Source organism: Gastrolobium bilobum, unplaced genomic scaffold (genome assembly GCF_033153095.1).
Source record: "Gastrolobium bilobum isolate Gb01-03AN ecotype WA unplaced genomic scaffold, APGP_CSIRO_Gbil_v1 utg2195, whole genome shotgun sequence".
In the NCBI taxonomy this organism is placed as follows: domain Eukaryota; kingdom Viridiplantae; phylum Streptophyta; class Magnoliopsida; order Fabales; family Fabaceae; genus Gastrolobium; species Gastrolobium bilobum.
This window is the reverse complement of record NW_026895782.1, coordinates 656,955-680,141: the sequence shown is the minus strand read 5'-3', so window position 1 is coordinate 680,141 and position 23,187 is coordinate 656,955. Positions and strand designations below refer to the sequence as shown.

The 23,187-nt window shown below is 35.6% G+C and overlaps 1 protein-coding gene across 3 annotated transcripts; it reads right to left on the bottom strand.

The window, feature by feature from the left end:
- Positions 1-21: 21 nt before the first annotated feature.
- LOC133295855 (probable anion transporter 6, chloroplastic) lies at positions 22-21,328 on the bottom strand. Of its 3 annotated transcripts, XR_009749417.1 has the most exons (16): positions 20,877-21,328; positions 20,528-20,673; positions 18,786-18,885; positions 18,068-18,120; positions 17,319-17,393; positions 17,125-17,205; positions 16,931-16,992; positions 16,287-16,351; positions 15,937-16,052; positions 5,909-5,945; positions 2,510-2,605; positions 1,520-1,661; positions 1,357-1,409; positions 659-745; positions 349-566; positions 22-248 (listed from the first exon to the last, which is right to left on the bottom strand). XR_009749417.1 is itself a non-coding variant. In XM_061494719.1 (15 exons), exons 1-15 carry the CDS (start codon positions 21,225-21,227, stop codon positions 477-479), a joined length of 1,551 nt encoding a protein of 516 aa, XP_061350703.1. In that variant the 5' UTR covers positions 21,228-21,328; the 3' UTR covers positions 23-476. The 3 variants fall into 3 exon arrangements, 2 of the variants coding, with proteins under 2 accessions (XP_061350703.1, XP_061350702.1); XM_061494719.1 differs by having other exon boundaries at positions 23-566; positions 16,287-16,348; XM_061494718.1 differs by having other exon boundaries at positions 24-566.
- Positions 21,329-23,187: the final 1,859 nt, after the last annotated feature.

The following is a 23,187-nucleotide window of genomic DNA, read 5'->3' as shown; positions in this document are numbered from 1 at the left end:
GAAAGTCACATTCAATCTCCTGCCATAGGTAGATGAGTCATTTTCTCCTGCACATTTAATGCTTGATTGCTGAGATGTTAATAACTTAAAAAGATTATTCAAATGGTTACAAATATGGCCATTTCATGGTTGAAACTTGAAACCGAACGATCAGAGCATCAAAAGTTGGTAGGAAAATACAACAGATTCTTGACCTTCCATGCTTTTCAACACGTCAATACATTTTTTTGGTGACCAGCCAGCATCATCTATTAAAAATATACAACTGATATAATGAGCTACAGTAAAAAAAAATTACAGACACTCATATAATATACCTACGCTATCATTTCTTTGTACTTAACTCACATGATCCGATTTGTATATCGAGCGAATATATACACCCCCTCTGTCAAAAGTCAGTTTAGTATTGAAGGTTTTCTTGGCTGTGTTCAGACTTCAGAGTAATGAATGATTGAAACATGAATCAGTTTGGCTCAAAATTTTTGAGGCTTACTGCTGGCGAACACCAACCATACCACGGTACCAGTCAAATAGAAGAAGATTGATGGTGCAAATAGTGATATCTACATGGTATGGAGAATAAATATAAATCAAATATAGAATAAAACGATATACATCATACAATGAGAAAATATTTATATTAGCACCAACTTACACTCCATGAATGAGTTGAATCAAGAAGATAACCAGTGAGGGCTACACCTACAATTCCAGGTATTGCCCCAACAGTATTAGTTATACCCTGAGGCAAAACACAGAATAAAAAGAAAGTCAGGTACAATTAAAATCAAATATATTAAGGCTACATATATTTCTTTAACATACAAAAAATCACGGATATGGCTCCAACCTCTGAGAGGAAAAAAGGACTATGATTTAATCTAGGAGTAAGAAGCCTTCTCGAGCTAGTCCTAGACAACTTAGGCGAAGAGGAATTTTTTCGGTTGGGGAAATTTGATACTCTTCAAACTTAGGATTGGAGAAGAAGTCCCACAAGTTAATCACAAACTATAACTCATGAAAAGCAAGGCCTCAACATGAAGTTGCTAGTGGAAAGATTGAAATTCTTGAATCAGAAAAACTAAACAAATGCAGTTTTAATTTTTAAAGATGCAGAGAATAATTGTGTCCCTTTTCTGAATTTGATGGGAAAATCATGCTACCTTCGTTAAGATTTCTTTTTAGCCTGCAAGTCAAGGACTGAAAAATAATGACAGATGAAAAAACTAAAAAAATCAAATTATTGTTGGTAAGGATTTGAGTTGGTGCGATCTTTCACCAAAAATACCTTCTCACAACCTTCCATTGTATGACATAAGAGACTAATGGAGTAAGAAGTGTAAGCACACGTACCAGAAGTATACTTGCATATTCCGGAGACATGTCTTGATGGGTACAATAAAGTCCTGCAGAAGCAGATAAATACACAAACAGTCAAGGCAAAGAAAAGTTTATGATCTAATTATTTATTACATAAAACAATCAGACAAAGTATATTTCCAGGATTATCTACTACCTGACAAGGCAAAGCTTGAGAGGGCTAAACCACCTGTGAGAAGTCCCACAATCTCCCCAGGCGGTAACCCTAGATCCAGCGAGGAAAGAGTCATGCAGATTGCAGGGGACAAAAATGCAATTGATTGGCAGATCTTTCGAACCTATTATATATGTGTTTGAAAGAAATTTAGGCAGCCAAGAAATTAAGAGCAAAAGTCAAGACAGGTATGTTAAAATAATTCGTAAAGTGTCATGTCTGCATTGGGTATACAGCCACAAAATGTACTGTGTCTACATTCAGCAAGGCGAAGTAGTGTCTTTACCACAACTGTTATTGTGTCTACAGCTAATTTGAATGCAAAATCTAGCATGAGAGATGGTCATGGCCACAAAACATGAAATTCTATTTCTTTCCAAAATATGTTGTCAGCTATATCATAAGGAAATATATTTGATAATTGATATCATGAGCTATTAGAGTAACTGCTCGAATGGCAGTTACTGAAGCTATTGTAGTTTGCTAGCTGACTCATGAGTCAACTAGGTAGTTATTCTAAGTCAGCTAGGCAGTTACAGTTACTCCCTTAACACCCTAACTAAAAATGTATCTCTAATCTCTTTTAGTAAGGTGATTATTTTGTAAGAGATAATCTAAGATACAACCATGATATTTTGAGATATTTTTCATATATTTAACTACTATGGCAGTTAATGAAGCTATTGGAATCTGTTAGCTGAGTCAGCTAAATAGCTATTCTAAGTCAACTAGCAAATAGTTACGAAGTTACTTCCTGAACTTCCTAACTATGGTTAATGCATTCTAATGCTTTTCAGTAATAAAACGTCCTAAGATTCTCTGAACTCTCTCTCTCGCTCTCTCTCTCTCTCAATACTTTCTTTCTGTTTCTCTTACTTTCTCACACACACTTGATTTGTATCTTAAGCAGTAAGTTTTGATATAATAAACATACAAAAAAGTGGTTTAACGATGTTTCAGTGCCTCTCATACCGTAGTGGTTTCAACTCCTCTTGAAATCAAGTTGTCGGCTAACTGTGCTGCAATACTTGTCACAAATATTGAAGCCAATGGTGGAAGAATAGACACCTGAAATGATTAAGAACTTACAATTGTTAGCATGTATATAACTTGGGCCTGTTTCCTCTCAAAAGAATGCTTTTAAGCAATGTTTTAAAAATAAGACTAAATCAGCTGGTTCAACCAGCCGGTATTTAGTCCAATCACCCCCTAAAATGAAACATGGTTAAGAACTAGCTAAAAAAAACTCCACATTGAACTGGAAAAAAAATTGCACTCATTGTATTTTCATAAATTATATATATAATGCTTGTTTCGTTTTTAAAATTATAAACTTATGCATTTTAAGTAGTTTAATATTGTTAAACTTGTATATTTGCTATTTTATTTATTTTTTGTAATTATTTTAGCTATTTGTTCATCTATTTTTAATTGTTTTTATTATCACTGGTCTGATCTTCTGTTCAAACAGATTGAATAATGAACTGGATGCCTCAATAGGTTTATGTCTGGTCCAGCTTTTTAAAACATCGATTTCATGTCAAGTAGCAAAATTTGTAAGCAGGTGAAGCACTTACAGTTAACCCATTGTACATAGCTCAACCATTGATTCAAGAAGCTCGTAGTCAAGTAGAGTTGTGGCCCAATAAGTATGAACCAATTGTTGAAAGAGGCAATGATTTGAAATATAACAAATTACAATCAAATCCAAGTCCCAGTAAAGCAGCAGATGTGATTGTGATTTGTCTGGGAAGAAAAGAAAAGCAACATATTTGGCGTGATTTGAGATTAAAGATTTGGGATGTATTTTGAATTATTTATTTGTAATCATTTATTTATTTTTAGACGTTAATGACTGTTATATTTATTTTAGGAAGTTTTATTATTTTTAGAATTTTAGATTTAGAATTTTGAATCAATTTGTAATTAGTTTATAAAAAGGTGCTTATGACCTTTATTCTAGAAGTTGAATTTTGTTATTTGTTAATAGAAATTGAGAACCTGAGGGTTATTCTTTTATGAAATCCTAACTTTCTGTTTGGCCACTTTTTCTATGCGTTTTCGGCATCATTTGGTATCAGAGCACTAGGTTGCCTTCAACCAATGGCTGAACAGAATCGTGGAGGTCGACGACGGCGGAGTCACAAGGGTAGGGAATGTGGATTCGTTCCTGAAGAATATAGACAACTGCGTCAGATTGACCCGCGAGATATAGAAAATGAATAGCTCGGAAGGCGGATCCAGGATTTGAAGCAACAACTTGAGCAAGCGTTGGACAAGAAAATTCAAGTTTTGAAGCGACTATGTGTGCGGGCACATAGAAAGAGAATTCAAGATTTGGAGCGACGACCCGTGCGAGTATGCATGAAAATTCAAATTTTGAAGCAAACTCTTGTGGAGGTGCAGAGCATGGAAATTCAATATTTGGAGTGGCGACTTGTGTGGACAAAGTTGGGCATTCAATCCGAAGAAGGAATGGAATTAGATGACGCATTTGATGACGAAGAAGAGGACGTCAATCCCTTGGGAATTCTAAACCAAGGACAGAATTGGGAAGTATGACCTGAAAATCAGTCCACTTTTCAAGATATCGAGATGCAAATCAGCATTCCTAACTTCAAAGTCTATGATCATAATCCAGTTTGTGATGATGATCCGATCTATGATGATAATCCAATTTATGATGATTATTCGATTGTTGATAATTACCCAATTTATGATAATTACCCATCTTATGATGAAAATTCAGTTTATGATGATAATCCAGTCTATAATAAATCTGATGGAGAATCAGATTATGAAGATCTAATAGAGGAATATTTGTCATTTGAGTTTTTGTCTAAAGAAATTGAGATTAGTGAAGATAAACAAGATTCGAGGACGAATCTTTTCTTAGTAGGGGAGAATGATGCACTTACAGTTGGCCCATTGTACATGGCCCAACCATTGATTCAAGAAGCTCGTAGTCAAGTAGAGTTGTGGCCCAATAAGTATGACCCATTAAGTATGACCCAATTGTTGAAAGAGGCAATGATTTGAAATATAACAAATTACAATCGAATCCAAGTCTCAGTAAAGCAGCAAATGTGATTGTGATTTGTTTGGGAAGAAAAGGAAAGCAACATATTTGGCGTGATTTGAGATTAAAGATTTGGGATGTATTTTGAATTTTTTATTTGTAATTTTTTATTTATTTTTAGACGTTAATTACTGTTATATTTATTTTAGAAAGTTTTATTATTTTTAGAATTTTAGATTTAGAATTTTGAATCAATTTGTAATTAGTTTATAAAAGGGTGCTTATGACCCTTATTCTAGGAGTTGAATGTTGTTATTTGTTAATAGAAATTGAGAACCTGAGGGTTACTCTTTTATGAAATCCTAACTTTCTGTTTGGCCACTTTTTCTATGCGCTTTCGGCATTAGCAGGGTTGTCCATGACATTTTTCATTGAAATCTTGTTATACTCAGTAACTCCTTGATAATTTTGTTGGTGATGATATGCCAGTTTTGAGGTCCACTGCAGCATAATCAACTTGTGTTAAAATTGCAATACAAAGCATGCGATGTTGCTTTGTAATGAAACTACTAGTAAGCAATGATGGTATATGCTACTACTCATGCCCTACAACAAAAATCCATCATGTCCCTACTGCTGTTACTGACGTCAGATAACTACCAAAGAACTGGACCACTATTAAGTACAAATCATAATCACAGAATATTTTGGAAATTCTATGTCAGAATATATTTATTCCAGACTCATTTACTGGTATGTATCAAATATCTTTTCAAAGTATAGAACTTTTCCAATGAATTGCTCACATATCAAAATATAAGACCAACAGAAAAACCTTATTTTCTTTCATCTTTATTAAAAAAGTAAAGTGGTATCATATTAAGGCAGGGCTATTTCTTAAATCAAATAATTTGAATACATATCCAACCAATTGAATGAAGGCTAAGATGTGCCGATTTATACATGAATTTCGTTTTAATCTACTTCAATGTAATGAGTTTTGAACCATATAGTGCCACTTATTTACAACAACTACTAACTGTTTTATTGCAGATGATAAATCTTAATTGCTACAATAATGTGCCACCTTGTTTACAGAGTTTAAGATGTTTCACAATATTAGCGGTTAATAGATCAAATTTAAACTCTTAAAAATTAAAATATTATGTGAAAATTACAATTTCTCATGCACAAAGGTTACTATATTTTGAGGTTTATTTTATCTGTCTAAAACAGCTTATTGCACATCCTACTGTTGAAGTCAAACATAAAGAATGAAAACAGTTACTTTTCCTCCTTCGAGACATGAAGAAACTGGGTTATCTAAAACAAGAAAGAAAAGTAATTATTACCCATGCAGCTTCTCTAAGATTTAGGTTCAGCTCCTCACTGCATAGCATATAGATGGAACAATTAGATTCTCCATTAGGTCAAAATTGTAAATAATGTCTACACTAAATGTTCTGCAGAAATTTAAAATAAAATCTTTAAAATAAAACCACTACTACAAAGTAATGCTGAGCAATCATACAGTAGCTTTGGGTTTTTCCAAGGCATTATAGAGGTTTTACATGTTAAACTCAGAGAAATTGGGATAAAAACTGTATGTTCTCCTTTGGAGAATTCTCATTTAAATAGCATGATACAATCTGATTTCTAGCCTTGAAGTTTGCTAAAAAGCTATAAAATGGTAACCTACAGCTGGCTAATTAATTGAGGACATAATTACACACTAACCTACAACTGGCTAATTAATTAAGGATATAATTACACAGTAACCTACAGCTGGCCAATTAATTAAGGATATAATTACACAATTACAGCTATACAATCATTCAAGATATAATTACAAATCTGCACAAATAATGCCAAATATTCTGCCCATATTGACATCCCCCCTCAAATTGATGCTGGTGAATCTACAAGCATCAATTTGCTGACTAGGAAATTATGCCGTTGACGTGTCAAAGACTTGGTGAGGATGTCAGCTAGTTGAACAGATGTTGAGACATGAGGTAGAGTGATAATTCTACAGTCATAAGCTTCCCTGATTGAATGGCAATCGACCTCTATGTGCTTTGTTCTTTCATGGTATACAGGATTTGCTGCAATCTGTATGGCACTTGTATTATCAGCATACAATGGAGTTGGTGTTGCTTGTGAATAACCAAGTTCTGAAAGAAGGCCCCGTAACCAAATAATCTCAGAGCATGCTGTAGACATGGACCAATATTCTGCTTCAGTGGAGGATTTAGAGACAGATTCATGTTTCTTGCATTTCCAGGAGATAGGGGCATCTCCTAAAAACATACACCAGCCAGTAGTAGACTTCCTTGTGTCGGGACATCCAGCCCAATCAGCATCGCTATATGCTTGAAGTTGTATTGTTGCATTTGTCGGAAAGAAGATACCACGGCTGGGAGTGGCCAACAAATATTTAATGATTCGTTGTATTGTGTAAGATGCAAGTGTCTAGGATTTTGCATGTATTTGCTGACTGTGTGGACCGCAAAAGAGATATCAGGTCTTGTGATGGTTAGGTAGATGAGACTTCCTACCAACTTTCGATATAAAGTTGGGTCTTGTAGGAGTTCACCTTCATCCCGTCTTAACTTGACATTAACTTCCATGGGAGTGTCAACCATAGTTGCAGTGGTGAGACCAGCTAGCTGAATTAGATCCTGAGTATATTTGTGCTGAGTGACAAAGATGCATTTTTGCTGGAATTGTACTTCTAATCCCAAGAAATAAGTGAGTTGTCCAAGATCTTTCATGTGGAAAGTTGAATGCGTCAATTGTTTGATTGTAGTGATAGCCTCTTGATCTGAGCCGGTGACGATAATGTCATCCATATAAACAAGGAGAATCACAATTCCTTTGGAGGTCCTTTGTAGAAAACGAGATGGATCATAGCTACTTTGGATGAAGGAAAAACCAAAACCAAGTAATGTTGTGCGAAACTTTTCAAACCACACTCTTGGTGCCTGTTTTAATCCATACAAAGAACGTTTTAGCTTACAAACAGTATTAGGTAATAGTGAGGGCATACCCGTAGGAAGTTTAATGTAAACTTCTTCTTTGAGGTCACCATGAAGGAAGGCATTTTTGACATCTAGCTGGTGAATTGGCCAAGATTTAGATGCAGCAATGGCAATAATAGTCCGCACAATAGTCATCTTGGCCACTGGCGCAAAGGTCTCTTCATAGTCTAGGCCAAATTCTTTCTTATTTCCAAGAACAACCAATCTAGCCTTGTATCGATCGATGGATCCATCTGAACGCAACTTTATAGTGAATACAAATTTACTGCCAAGAGGTTTGACCGATGGAGGACATCGAACAATGTCCCATGTCTGATTTTCCTCTAGTGCAAGAAGTTCAGTTTCTATAGCATCCTGCCAACATTTATGCTCCATTGCCTGTTTATATGAAGAAGCAATAGGAACAAATGCTAAAGTTGTTGTCAAAGATAAAGATTCAGAAAAACCATACTTTTCCGGTGGTTTACGAATGCGAGTACTGCGACGAAAAGGGGCTGGTTCTAGTGCATGCACTGGATCAGCAGCCAGAGAATGATCAGAAGGGGGCCTTGAAGGGATTGAAGTCTGAATTGGTGGAACAGTTGGACGTCTTTGGTAGACAATGACAGGAGGACGAGCTTGTTCTTCTGCAAAACTGTTAGGAAACAATGGCAAGACAGATTTGGATGTAGAAGATTGAGTGTCTTGGTTAGTAGCAAAAAAATATGTATCTTCTTGAAAGATGACATTTCTAGAAACCCGAATCCTATGTAAGTGAGGATCATAGCATATAAAACTGTAGAAAATTAGAATTCAAACATGTTTCCGTTTTTATTTCCTATTAATTAGGATTGATTATGATTGATTAGGATTGATTATGATTGATTAGGATTAATTGTGATTGATTAGAATTGATTGTGATTAGGATTGTGATAGGATTGATTAGTCATCGCTTAGTCATTCTTAGCGATTCTTTCTTGTATAAATACTCACTCATGTAATTTATTCAATATCAATATACAAAAAACTTCTTTTCAATATGGTATCAGAGCGGGTTCGTTCCTACCCTAATTCAAATCTGAAATAACCATCCAAACACTTCCATCACCGTCAAACACCTCCTAAACACCGCCTTGAATCTGTCCAACACAGAAACCTAGTTTACTGACCTCCGATCAAAAAAGTGAGGTGACCATTCGACTCAGAAGGATCCGACGAGTCGACCGCCGCTGGACCCATCGCCGTCAGCCGCTGCACGCGCCACCACGCGCCGCCTTCCAGACGTTTTTTTTCCGTCGCGACTTGCACAGACCTTCTCGCCGGCTTCTCCCCTTCCTGTTCCAGAGGTCAGATCAAAAGTTTACAAAACTTGATTTTTCATCAACGGTCAACCCTTCTCTTTTTATTCATGGCTTCCTCAAAACACTCTTTTTATTACCACGAGCAACCTCCTAAGGCCACTAGTCATGTGGTCCAGCAAGGTACAACTTTCCATGTTGATAGTCAAAATCATTGGATCCTTGATTCTGGAGCCTCTGATCATATGACAGGTAATCTTGGCTTGTTTTGTTCATACACTCCATATTCTGAACCTTCTCGGGTCAAGATCGCCGATGGCAGTTTTTCCCAGATTGCGGGACACGGAACCATTAAACTTTCTGAGCTGATTACTTTGACATCAGTTCTTTATGTTCCTTCTCTGACTTGTAATCTCATTTCCATTAGCAAGCTCACCTCTGAGTTGCATTGCTTTGCTAAATTCTTTCCACATGGTTGTGTTTTTCAGGAACAGGACTCGGAGAGGATGATTGGCAGTGCTAGAGAGGATGGTGGACTTTACTACTTTGAGGAGGATGTGACTCATGAAGCTGTTTTCGTAGAAAAAAACTCTATGTTTCCTTTTGATTCATGTAATGATGTTATGCTGTGGCATCGTAGGCTAGGCCATCCAAATTTTATTTATCTTCAGAAGTTGTTGCCAAACTTATTTATTAATAAAAGTCCAAGTTTGTTTTCTTGTGATATTTGTCAACTTGCCAAGCATACTCGTGCTCATTATCCTTCTAAAGTTCACCATGACTCTTCCCCATTTTCCTTAATTCATAGCGACATATGGGGTCCAGCCCGTGTTAAAAATATTTCAGGTACTCGATGGTTCATTACCTTCATTGATGACCATTCTCGAGTTTGTTGGGTGTATCTTCTAAAGGATAAGTCCGATGCTGCATCCGTGTTTAAAAAATTTCATGCCATGGTTCAAACCCAATTCCAAGTTGCTATACAAATTCTTCGTACAGATAATGGCAAAGAGTATTTTAACTCTATTCTTGGAGAATATCTTTCCCAACATGGCATCCTTCACCAAAGCTCGTGTCCTGACACACCCCAACAAAACGGAGTTGCGGAAAGAAAAAACCGACATCTCCTTGAAGTTGCTCGGGCTCTTATGTTTACCACGAGTGTTCCTAAATATCTTTGGGGAGAGGCAGTTCTCACTGCCTCGTATCTGATAAATCGAATGCCATCTCGCATTCTGAAATTTCAGTCTCCTCTTTCTAGTCTTGTTCGTATCTTCCCTTCCTTCCGAGGTGTCTCCTCCTTACCTCTCAAGTTATTTGGTTGTGTTGTATTTGTCCATATTCCCTCCCATCAACGGTCTAAGCTTGATCCTAAGTCTCTCCAGTGTGTCTTTATTGGTTATTCTCCTACTCAACGTGGCTATAAGTGTTATTCACCCTCTCTTCGTAAGGTCTTTGTCTCTATGGATGTCACTTTTTCTGAGAATGACCCTTTCTTCCCCTCGACTTCTCTTCAGGGGGAGTCTATAGGAGTAGATGAAGATCAGTCATGGGAACCTATTAATGCCACAGTATTACCTCTACTTTTGGAAACAGGGGGAGCTACAGAATCCTCACCATCAGGAGCCTCCTCAACATGGGGACAAGTTTATAGCAGGCGAAAGCCTCCTCAAAGTGTGAATAACCCAGAGCCTCTACACTGCCAGGATTCTGAACCATGTTCTAGTTCCAGCACCCCAATACTTGAGTGTCATGGTGAAAATGATCTACACTTGCCCATTGCTCTCAGAAAAGGTACTCGATCTTGTACTACTCATCCTATTTCTAATCATATTTCATATGGAAAGTTGTCCCCAGGGTTTCGTGCTTTCAATACTATGTTGGATAGTACAAAGATACCGAGAAATATACATGAGGCTCTCAATGATAAAAAATGGAGGGATGCTGTCTTTGAAGAAATGAATGCTTTAGAAAGAAATGGAACTTGGGAGATAGTGACCCTACCCAAAGGAAAAAAGGCAGTAGGATGCAAATGGGTGTTTACAATAAAATTCAATGCAGATAATAGCATCAACAGATACAAGGCAAGATTGATTGCAAAGGGTTTCACTCAGACTCATGGGATAGATTATCATGAGACTTTTGCTCCGGTTGCTAAAGTCAATACCATCCGAGTTCTCTTATCTCTTGCTGCCAATCTAGATTGGCCTCTGCAACAGTTAGATGTGAAGAATGCATTCCTAAATGGTGACTTACATGAAGAAGTCTATATGGATCCTCCACCTGGTTTTGAAAGGGGAAATGAATCAGTGTGTAAACTAAAAAAGTCTCTATATGGATTGAAACAGTCTCCCAGAGAATGGTTCGACAAATTCACACAAGCAGTCAAAAGAAGAGGCTTCATTCAAGCACAGACTGATCATACTCTCTTCCACAAACACTCTAAGGATGGTAAAATTGCTATTCTTATTGTATATGTAGATGATATAATTCTTACAGGTGATGATATTGAGGAATTGAACACCTTGAAGAAATTTCTAGCAGCTCAATTTGAACTCAAAGACCTTGGCACTCTCAAATATTTCCTTGGTATGGAAGTTGCTAGGAGCAAAACAGGCATCACTCTAACACAAAAGAAATATGTTCTAGATCTTTTGTTGGAAACAGGAATGTTAGGGTGTAAACCTGCTGAGACACCTGTGGAACCTAATACCAAGTTAGGTATTGAAGATGGGAATGAGGTGGATAAAGAACAATATCAGCGATTGGTTGGTAAACTAATCTACTTATCTCATACGCGTCCTGACATTGCCTTTGCGGTGAGTATGATTAGTCAATTCATGCACTCACCCAAGGAGAAGCATCTTAGTGCAGTCTATAGGGTGCTTAGATACCTCAAGAATACTCCAGGAAGAGGATTATTCTTTAAAAAGGGGTATAAAAGGACAATTGAAATCTACACTGATGCAGATTGGGCAGGCTCATCAGTAGACAGAAGATCTACCTCAGGCTATTGCACCTATGTGTGGGGAAATCTTGTTACTTGGAGAAGCAAAAAGCAAACAGTGGTTGCAAGAAGTAGTGCTGAAGCAGAATTTCGAGCTTTAGCTCATGGAGTTTGTGAAGGAATCTGGTTAAGAAGACTTCTTCAAGAGTTGAAGATTTCATATTCCCTACCAATAAAACTATATTGTGACAACAAGGCAGCTGTTAGCATTGCTCAAAATCCTGTGCATCATGATCGAACAAAGCACGTGGAAGTTGATCGTCACTTCATCAAAGAAAAATTAGATGATGGAAGTGTGCATTTGATATATGTTCCAACCAAAGAGCAAACGGCAGATGTCCTTACCAAGGGCCTACACCGTCCAGCATTCGAAGACTTGATTGGCAAGTTGGGAATGATCAATATTTACCTCCCAACTTGAGGGGGAGTGTAGAAAATTAGAATTCAAACATGTTTCCGTTTTTATTTCCTATTAATTAGGATTGATTATGATTGATTAGGATTGATTATGATTGATTAGGATTAATTGTGATTGATTAGAATTGATTGTGATTAGGATTGTGATAGGATTGATTAGTCATCGCTTAGTCATTCTTAGCGATTCTTTCTTGTATAAATACTCACTCATGTAATTTATTCAATATCAATATACAAAAAACTTCTTTTCAATAAAAACCTTTTTGATGGGCTGAGTAACTAAGAAAAGCACATTTAACAGATTGAGCTGTGAGTTTGGAGCATTCTGGTGGCTGAAGATGAACATAACAGACACAACCAAAGATGCGAAGAGTAGAATAATTGGATTGCTTACCAAATAACCTTAAGAAAGGGGAATCATTGTGCAAGACTGGAGAAGGCAACCGATTAATAAGGTGGACAACAGTTGAGAGAGCTTCACACCAAAAATGGGAGGGTACTAAAGAGTCCAACATTAAGGTACGGACAACATCAAGAAGATGACGGTTTTTTCTTTTAGCTATCCCATTTTGTTGGGGTGTGGAAGGACACAGCCTTTGAGATAATATACCATTTTTCTGCAAGAACTCTTGAAACAAATGAGATGTGTATTCCCCCCATTGTCAGAACGCAGAGTTTTAATTTTTGATGAAAACTGAGTTTGAACATAGGCATGAAAAAATTGGAATGCAGAGAAAGCTTTAGCTTTAGATCGCAAAAAATAGACCCATGTGAAACGACTATAGTCGTCAATAAAAATGATAAAATACTTGTAATGTGCATGAGATATTACAGGTGTGATTCCCCATAAATCACTGTGAATTATGTCAAAAGGTTGATTTACATTTGATTGATGAACTGGAAACGGTAGAATTTTACTTTTACCAAGTTTACAAGAATTGCAATCAAATTGAACAACACTAAAAGATGGGGAATGCTTATTGCCAAGAACTCCAGATTTCATTAAGGCATGAAGTACATTGGAATTTGGGTGACCAAGACGCTTATGCCATAATTGAAAATTAACAGTTGCAGAATTACAAGAAATAAAATGCAGAAAAGAACATGGTGACAACAATGAATAAAGAGGAAAAAGACGTCCAACTTTAGGCCCCTTCGCGATCACCTTCCCTGAGTGTTGATCCTGCATATGACAACCAGACTTTGAGAATTCAACTTTGCAATCACTGTCAACTAATTGACCAACTAAAATAAGGTTACTGGTGAGATCAGGGGAAACATAAACATTAGTAAGAGATGAAGAAATATCACCAATTGCTGTGATAGGTAAATTGTTTCCATCTGCAGTGTGTATTTGCAAATTACCAGAGTAATTTGTAACATTGGTAAGAGAAGCAACATTGTTGGTCATATGATTGGATGCGCCAGAGTCAAAGTACCAAGGAGAGCTGGATAAAGAAACTTTACCTGAAAGACCCAAAGCAGAAAATGCAGAAACAATCATTTGTTGAACCATTTCTGGGGTTAAAGTTCGCACAGAAACAGGCGGATTCTGATCCACAGAATCAAGAGAGTAGAAGAGCCAACAGTGGCAGTGAAGGCTGTTGCATTTCTCCGTGGTGGTCTGATTTGACATTCTTTGATGATGTGACCTTCTTTTTTGCAGTAATTACAGAACTTTTTAGGACAGTTTGAAGCAAAATGTCTGTGGCCTTCGCAGCAGAAACATTGGACAGTACTCATGTCTCGACCTCGAGGTTTTCCTTGTACCACATACGCTACAGGAAGGGAGGCAGATTTCTAGTGTTCCATGTTTGTCTGAGTGAGGAGACGTTGTTCTTCACGAAGCAATTCATTTAGACATTCATCCAAGGAGGGAACAGGAGCCTTGTTCATTAGGTTGGTGCGAATGCCCTCAAAAGTAGATCTCAATTTCATAAGAAATTGATCTCGTTTTGTGGTGTCATGAACATTTTGGACTGCAGTTTGTCCTTCAGTCGACAAATCTTTATAGACAATGTCAGTATATTCAGCCCAAAGATTCATGAAATGAGAATAGAACTCAGAAATAATGAGAATAGAACTCAGAAATTGAGAGACTATCCTGTTGAAAAAGAGCAATTTCATGTTCAAGATGGAACATGCGAGCAGTGTTCGTTTGGTTATAAATTTTCTTCAAATAGTCCCACATCTTTGCTACCGTTGTGAAGGGTCTGAGGTTGAGGACAATATTAGGCTCAACAGAGCCTATGATCCAAGTCATTACTTGTGCATCTTTGGCCTCCCATTGGGCATGTGCCGCCTGGTGCGTAGTTTTGTCAGGAGCAGAATTAGTTCCGTCAACATGACCCCAAAGCTCCTTGCCTTTGACAAAGATCTGGAACTGGAATGCCCAGGTGGAGTAGTTCTTTCCATTAAGACGAACAAAAAGAACATCATATTTTTCAATAGACATGATACTGAGAAAAATCGCAGGAGGAAAAAAAAACAAACAAGAAGAACCGCGACGTGAACAGTACGCGCAAAAGACTAGAACTGGGAACTCAGAGACTGTGAGCACAGCGAAAAATTTCGTAATTTAGTAACGAAACCTAGACTGATACCATGTTAAACTCAGAGAAATTGGGATAAAAACTGTATGTTCTCCTTTGGAGAATTCTCATTTAAATAGTATGATACAATCTGATTTCTAGCCTTGAAGTTTGCTAAAAAGCTATAAAATGGTAACCTACATCTGGCTAATTAATTGAGGATATAATTACACACTAACCTACAGCTGGCTAATTAATTAAGGATATAGCTGGCTAATTAATTAAGGATATAATTACACAATTACAGCTATACAATCATTCAAGATATAATTACAAATCTGCACAAATAATGCCAAATATTCTGCCCATCAATTCTATTGACATTACACGGTTGTTCAGGTGGTTGCAAGTTGCAACCACAAGGAAGTTTAAATTTGATGCATAAATATGTTAAAACCGTTATTAAGAACCATAAAATTCTTAACTTCTTTCATATTAGACAATTTCTCAGCAGAAACTGATTCATTCCTAGCAATGAAGGAGAAATTATAAACAACTTTATAACTTCAAAAATTCCAGAACGCATCTGGGGAACCTTAAGTGAGGGAACCATAGAGTTTATTATTCTTTATTCAAATGATCTAATGGTCAAACCTTGTTTATATATTAATGATTATTTTTGTACTTCCTTTCCAAAATTAATAAATATTAAACATGGAGGATATATAACAAAAAAAAAAGAGTAGTCAAGGAGTATGATCAGCAGACAAACATTGTATTGCATCATCTAAAAGCAACAGGGTTCAACAGCAAAGTCAAACAAATTTCATATTGAAATTTACTCAGATGAAAAATTCTAAAGTGAAATAAAAATAAGGTTGGTTCCAGCTTATGGGTATGTAAGAAAAGTTGAACCTAGCATCTTTATATCATATTTATGATATGATAATCTAGTTAAATTTCAGTACCAAAAAATATGTCATCAATAAGCAATGTTGAAATGAAAAAAGAAGTATGAAAGAAACAATTTATTAGTGCAAACAGTCTCAACCAATGAAAGATAGCAAAAAGTAGAAACAGGTAAAGCATTAACTGCTCACATGGTACCTAAAAAATGTGGGAAGCCATGCTAGGCAGGTGTAGTGACCCCAGCTGCCACAGAAGTGAGCATATATCATTGCCCATACAGCACGACTTTCGAAAAAGGCCTTCCATGGTACATCCTATATGTTAAGAACAAGACATGAAATAAAGTGTCATTGCAGATATTGTAAGTATTCACTCAAGAAAAAGGACCAAACCAAATGTAAATGTTTTATATATAAATAGTTATCAATAAATAGAATATTAAAATATCCAGATCCCAGCCAATTAAAGCAGAATTGCCAAATTATTCCCCCCTCCAAGAAGATGCGAAATCATAAGCTCCAAAACTGTCATAAATTCTTGACCCATACCTTCAAAGAGCCATTCAATTCTTTTAAAGAAGTATTCCAGGATTGTGTCACGGTACCTTGGACTGCTGCGAGACAATCAAAGTCAAAAGTGAAAAATAACCAATTAAACCACAAGCCTCAAAACAAGTAAACAAAAGAATGAAAGCCTCTTGAGGAAAGATCTAATAGTAATTCTGTAGGTGACTCACATCCAATTGCAGAGGTAACAATGATGAGCTAGTAAATGGTTATTATGATAAATACCAAACCACAAGGGGTGTAAATGGTGGCCAGAATGATTAGCGTTGACAATTACAACGGCATACAAGGCTACAAGGTGGTGCATCAACTATTGTTTTGGGGCAGTGCTGGTGAAGATGAAAGCAAAAAAGACACCTCTACTAAGACCAAGCCAGATTAAGCAGGCAGATTGTAAGGAAGGGGTCCCAAGTATTTTTCAAAAGAAAAAAGAAATGTTTCCAATAGATTAGATGATAAACTAGATATTAACTTAAAAATTTCAACTCCAGAACCCCATGAAGCCTAAAATATTGCAATATTTTTGCTACCAGAAAGGCATGATTTATCATCCTTTGTTCAATACCTATCTGTTTTTTAGCTCAAATTAAGAAAGCATAAAAAAGTAAAATAGATTAAGTGCTCACGTGAGAGAGATTCAGCAGTTAACTGTGTTTCATCTCCTTCAACAACTTGAAACCCCAAAAACCTTCAAGATTCAAGGCAATGATACAAGTCATAATTTTAATTAAAATACCATATTTGCAGCTCAAGATGCCTACTGGAGGAACTTCACTACTTTGAAAACATGTGGAAAACTATAAGAGTCATTTCTACTTACCAAGCAATCCCGAAAAGGCCAAATATATAAAACACTGATTCCCAGCCAAGATTTTGGATAAGGGGAGGAGCCAAAAGAAGCCTGACAGATATTAGTGTTAAAATTGAGGGTAGATAACGGAGGAAAAAAAGCATTACAATCCTGTGTGATTCTTGTTCCTATTTATATCTGACTACATGCTAGAAAATGCATACCCCATAACACTTCCAACACTCAAGCCACCAAACACAAATGCTACTGCCCGCGAGCGCTCTTCCAACGGTATTGACCTGCATACGGCGATGAACCTTACCGATCAATAGGGTGAAAAATATTACAATTGGCAGAACAAATATATAGTATTTGTCAAAAAACCCTTGCCTTACAACTTAAAAGGCCAAGATCAATAATTAAATACACATATACACAAACTTAAGTTTAACTCAATAAATAGAGTTGGCTGAGGCAGGAACCATATATTTCACTCAGAAGTTGGATTTTATCAAAACATGATTTTTCTCCGCTCACAGTTAGCATAAGTAAGGACTTATTTTTGATAAAGAATAGCCTTAATAAAGAGAAAACAGTGTGCTCACCTACGAACTACCCCAAAACTCCTAAAGCTAGATGTTCATATCAATTTTGGGAGGGAGTTGGGCGGATAGGTAAATGAAATCGATAAAACATTTTTGTCCAGCTCCAAAATATTCTTAACAGTGTTCTGCATCTTTATTTTGCTTCGGATTATTATCTTCAACAAAAAATTCAGAGTTTCCAACAAAAATTCTTTTAGGAGAGAAACTAAAGACAAAAAATAATTATAGTTAAAAGGAAAATAATCTAAAAATCAACATGCTGAATAGAAAATTAATCAGAAGATAATCAAAAAATCAAATTATACAAGAAAAATACAAATCAACAAAACAACAATTTGAACCAAATACGTATTTGGATGTTTACATGCCTGGCAATGAGATCAGTAGCAGCAGATGGTGAAACCCCTTCACCTATCCCAACCTAGACAAGCAATGGAAGGTTAATAGTGTTGAAATTGAAAACAATAAAGAATGTGATACGATACTACCTTTAAGGGCATTTAGGGAAAACAATTTGGATGAGTCAACAAATGAGTTGTTAGGTGTAACTAAAACAGAAAACGGTTAGGAAGAAATGGAGGGAAAAGCTAAATAAGTAGTGGAGGGATGGGAGCATGAGAATCATCTTGGATATTGCTTGGACTTGGGACTTGGGAGAGAGTAGAGCCTCTCTAATAGCTCTACACTATCATTTTCTTTTTCAGTTTCACTTGTAATTTTCTACCATTACTGTTCCATCTGTATTGTTGATCTACTTCAATTTCTTGTACTGCCAAGACTAACACCAATGAAGCAAGCTTCTGTTTTCATCTAAATATGGACTTTAGCTCTGTTTTCTGTTATTATTGGCTGAGTTCTTATCAGAATGCAAACCAAGCTGTATGTTAAAGAAATAAGTGCACATAAAGAAAAACTAAATGAACATTAACTGTAGTACATAGAAAATCCAGTGGAAAGATAAATATAACAAAACCGTGACATTCTGTGAGATATATCATTGATTCGTGCACATATGTAGGCATTAAATCTGCAAAGCAAGAAAAAAGCATTGCATTAAGGGGGGGAAGTTATCAGGAAATTACTGACCAAAATCCTTGACAATAGTAAGCTAGGCATATATCCAGCAAGAAAAGGAACAAGAGCTGTAGCCAATGACCATATCAATACTCCAAACTCAAGAACTTTTCTGCAACAGAAGGATGACAGTATAACATTATAAGCCCAAAATCCAAACAGAAATATTCAGTGCCAACTCTGAATGAGGTAATTGCCTGTTTACTATCTCCTTCTTTAGGACTTGAACATGAGCTACCCAAACTAACTCTCATTTTATAAAAGGAAGTTATCGATGGATATATTTGTCAATAATATTAAAGAATGTTTAGACAATGATTTGATTAATAAAAATAATAAAGTAGGGTAAATGCCATCTTAAAGATATCTCAGTTTAATCTTGCATATCTCCTTGGAACATAATAAAAATTTCATCAGGTAGCTAAATGTGAGGAAAAGTGCAGAAAAACAAAAGTATTATTTGAGATGGCTTAAAGGAAAAAGAAGACAAATTTTGAAAAAGAAAAGGTATATGGCTATAAATGCTTGAAGTAATTTGGAAACATGTCATTAAGAGAATATTTGGTATGCAGGTGAGAATTCCACTTCAGTCTCCTTTTCATGGGAATGAGGATTCCTACATTTGGTACAGATAAAGACATTTCCATTCTGAGCCTTGATTACAAAAGAGATTGCATGGTGAGATATCTGTTGCTAAACATTTCAAAGATTTAGTTATTTTCAAAGTTGGTCCAACCATTGATTCATCATTTCATATCAACTCGAAGTTATAATGGACAACACTCAAATCATTTAATAATAATTGATGCTAGCCCTAATTCAATAATTTTCTTACTTCTACTCATCAAAACTTCAGATCAAAATTTATAAAACCTTGGTGCAGGATGGAAAAGAGTTTATAATTAGTTTTTTGAAAGGCATTCAATCGTGGAAATTTTAGTTTGAACTGAAGGGGAAAATATGGAACTTGATACATTCCTGAGCAGAAATTTTGCAACAAGTTTACTTACTAAATGACACCTTTCTCAATCCTAACATGATTCTTATACTTCTCCTTTATACAGAAATCTATCCTCAAAATTTTTCAGTTTCCTTGATCCATAAATCCCAAACCCTTGTGTTCCCAAACACCCTAATTTCATTCAGGAACAAAATTCAATAACCTTCCTGATTTTTAAATATAACATTATCTATCATATTCGTAATGAGTAGGAAAGGAGAATGAAGTGGGTAATTGTCAAAGAGGTGTATCAATGTGGAAAAGAAAATTATTTTACACAGTGGACAGATGCCAAAATTTGGCATTTCGACTACTCTGTGCCATCCAGAATATAAAGGCAGACAGTATGCAAATGTCTGAGTAGAAAATAATAAATTAAACAAAGAAAGGAAAATTGGATGTAGACCAGAAACGAATGCAGTATTCTTTTACCAACTCTATATTGATCATTTTATTTTGGCAGAAAAGCGGCCAGCCTGATTTATGCTTGTTCTCTTAAATTCCACACTAATTGTCCAAATAGTATTCATTTTATTTTGGCATGGAGGTCCATCAATACTTCAATAAGTCATTTAAGCCCTCAAGTCCACTAATGACAGTTATACTTTTACTTCGTATAACTATGTTAGGTAATGTTTGTAAATGACCCCTGCCCTTCCTTAAAATTCTAGACATAAAATGGAGAAATCTTTAGGTAGCTAATTGCAAACTTGGTCAAGGATAGAAGAAACTTGTGTTGCCTCTGGTAACTAACCTGCCACCAAATGTCTTGGCTAGCCAACCACCAGGCAATTGACTCAATGCATAACCCCAGAAAAATGAGGACTGAACCAATCCTGCCGTTGAAGAGTTCCACCCAAATTGATGTGACATTGGAATTATGGCAATACTCAAGTTCACCTGCACTAAATTAAATTAAATAAACCCCACACAAAATAAATGCTTATTATGGATGCAACTCATTAATATACTAAGAAAAATGCTATTGAAGTGCTTCAATTTGAATGATGGTTTTATGGTTTGCATCTGATTGTGATCAAGTAACAGATTTTACTTATGGGGTTGTAAATAGTAATATAGAAACATAAGAAGCAAGTAACAACCTTGTCCATGTTACAGATAACGAAGGCAAGGGAAGTGGTTCCGATGAGCTTGTATCTTAATGGAAGATTCTTCCAAGGTGACCACAAGTTCTCTTGCTTCTGCCCCACTTCGTCGATTCCAAGGTCAGTGAGAACCTTGCCCTTGGCGTTGGCCTTCTGGGTTTCTTTGACATTTCGTTGAGTGCTAGATACTATTCTGAGCCTGAGGGTGAGGTTTGAAGGTGAAAGGTGGAAGCGAAAGCGTTGAGACGAAGTTTTGATAAAAGGGGTGTGTTTGTGTGAGTGTGTTCTGTGAGTGTGAGGAAAGAAGAAGCACGAGTTATCTGGTGTGAGCGTGAACTTGGTGGCCATGTTGATGATGTTGCAGTTGCAGAAACAAAACAAAGAAAAGAAATTTTGTTTGTGCTGAGGAGTGCCATAACATAAGGCGTGTATGTTCTGTTGATGTTTTACTAGGTGGCCACGGAGGAGGTTATGCTTGTGGCTCACATCAAATTGCATATTTCGAATACTTAATTAACTTATTCTTCTTATTGTTATGCTTTCTACCCAATCGTTACTAATAGAGTTAGATGTGTTGCAACTTAATTTTTTATTATCTATTGCAATCTTCTTTTTTATTATAAAAATTCTTATTTAAGATTAATTGATGAAATCATCAAAATTGCCATTTTTTTTCAACTAGATTCAAAATTTGAATTAGTCCAACTCGAGCAATGTTTAACATTGTTTTTTTCTATTTCCATTCAATTAATCTAATCCGGTTTAAATTGTGCATATTATACAAGAAATATAGAACCTTTGCAGATATGAATTACAACAACCATCTTTTGCTTCTTCCTTTTTTTTTGATCAATTCAATAATATTTTTAATCTTATAAAAGGTAATGTCATCTCATTCTCAATTCCAGAAGCTGAAGAAACTAGGTTGTGTGAATTAGTGGCGGAGCCAGAAAAATTAAGAAGCTAGAACTAAACTAAGAAAGAAGCAAATAATCTACGGTTACTGATAATTAAGAAAAAAACTTCTGATTTTGAAAACCAGCCAGTGCCAAGACATTGGTTCTAATATGGCAACGCCACTGGGATCACACGAAAAAGCACCACCCATTGCTGTTAATATAGGTGTTTTATATTGTTTTAACCAATGTCGACAATTTCAATTTTTTTTCCTCTTGGTTAATTGAAATTATATTGTTTCAACCTATGATGTGGCAAACCATAATAGACGATCTTCTTCATAATTAGAGGGTCATGTTTCCTGTTTTTGCTCTCCTTGTCTGAGAGTAAGACTACCATATGTTGATTGGGATCAGTTTCATTATAGAGGTGAGATATTGACAATAAGAATATAAGATCCACCGTAATTACGAATTTTCTTGTTTATAAGAAGAGAGGAATGCAAAAAGAAGAAATAAAAAGAGAGACATCAATTATTTCTAAATAAAAATTAATTGTATCATTAAGGAAAGTTAGTAATTTGTCATTAATATTAAATAATTTAGATCTACCAATTTTTATCAGCGTCGTGTTTATGTCGAGTTAAGGTTTGACATAATATATTCAGCAAAAAAAAATAAAAAATTGTTTGACATAACACAAATATATTCAATACGAACACGATACGAATAAAGATTCATATCACTTAATCTCAAAGTATCTTATTTGTTAATTATTATACGAGTTGATACAAATAACCTATGTATTAAATGTTGCTTTCACCTATGTAAAATTGAGTTTAATGTTACGGAGATAAAGTTATATCTAATTATTCAAAATTACGTTGTTTTGAATTTTAAAAAAAATTATAATGATAAAAATTAATATAATCATATAATAAATTAAAATTATAAAAACTTTTTTCTCAACCTCAAAAGATATTATTTTAGACTCAGTGGAGATAATTTATCTCTAAAAGAAACATTATACCAAGTTTTGTCGGAGTTTTATGAGTTTATGCAAGTCAGGTTTAACTTCCTACAATCTCAATCCAACATTTTGATCCAGCTAGTTTTTTAAATCCAATCTCAACTTGCTTATTCTCGTCAAAGTATTATTGTCTGATAAATTTTTTATCCAAAAATATCATGCGAACAGTATTTTTTATCAACTGTCATGTATCAAAGTTTGCTATCATTGATAACGAACTTCGTAGCCATGACATGTGGCATTATTCATGTGCCACACAACGTATCAAGTTCTTACTGGCTTTTCCTGCTCAAGTGTGGCACGTGTTGCAAAATTATTGGCAAAAAAGTTCTCTATTTGTGGTAGCAAACTTAGATGCATGACAGTCTGATAAAAAATACTG

Excerpts from the sequence above, each read along its gene's own strand:
- LOC133295855 (XM_061494718.1), bottom strand. The coding sequence starts at position 21,227 with ATGGCCACCAAGTTCACGCTCACACCAGATAACTCGTGCTTCTTCTTT. Across the intron at positions 17,394-18,067 it reads GCTACTGATCTCATTGCCAG|GTCAATACCGTTGGAAGAGC; the intron begins GCATGTAAACAT and ends CGCCGTATGCAG. Across the intron at positions 2,606-5,908 it reads ATCTTAGAGAAGCTGCATGG|GTGTCTATTCTTCCACCATT; the intron begins GTAATAATTACT and ends TAATCATTTCAG.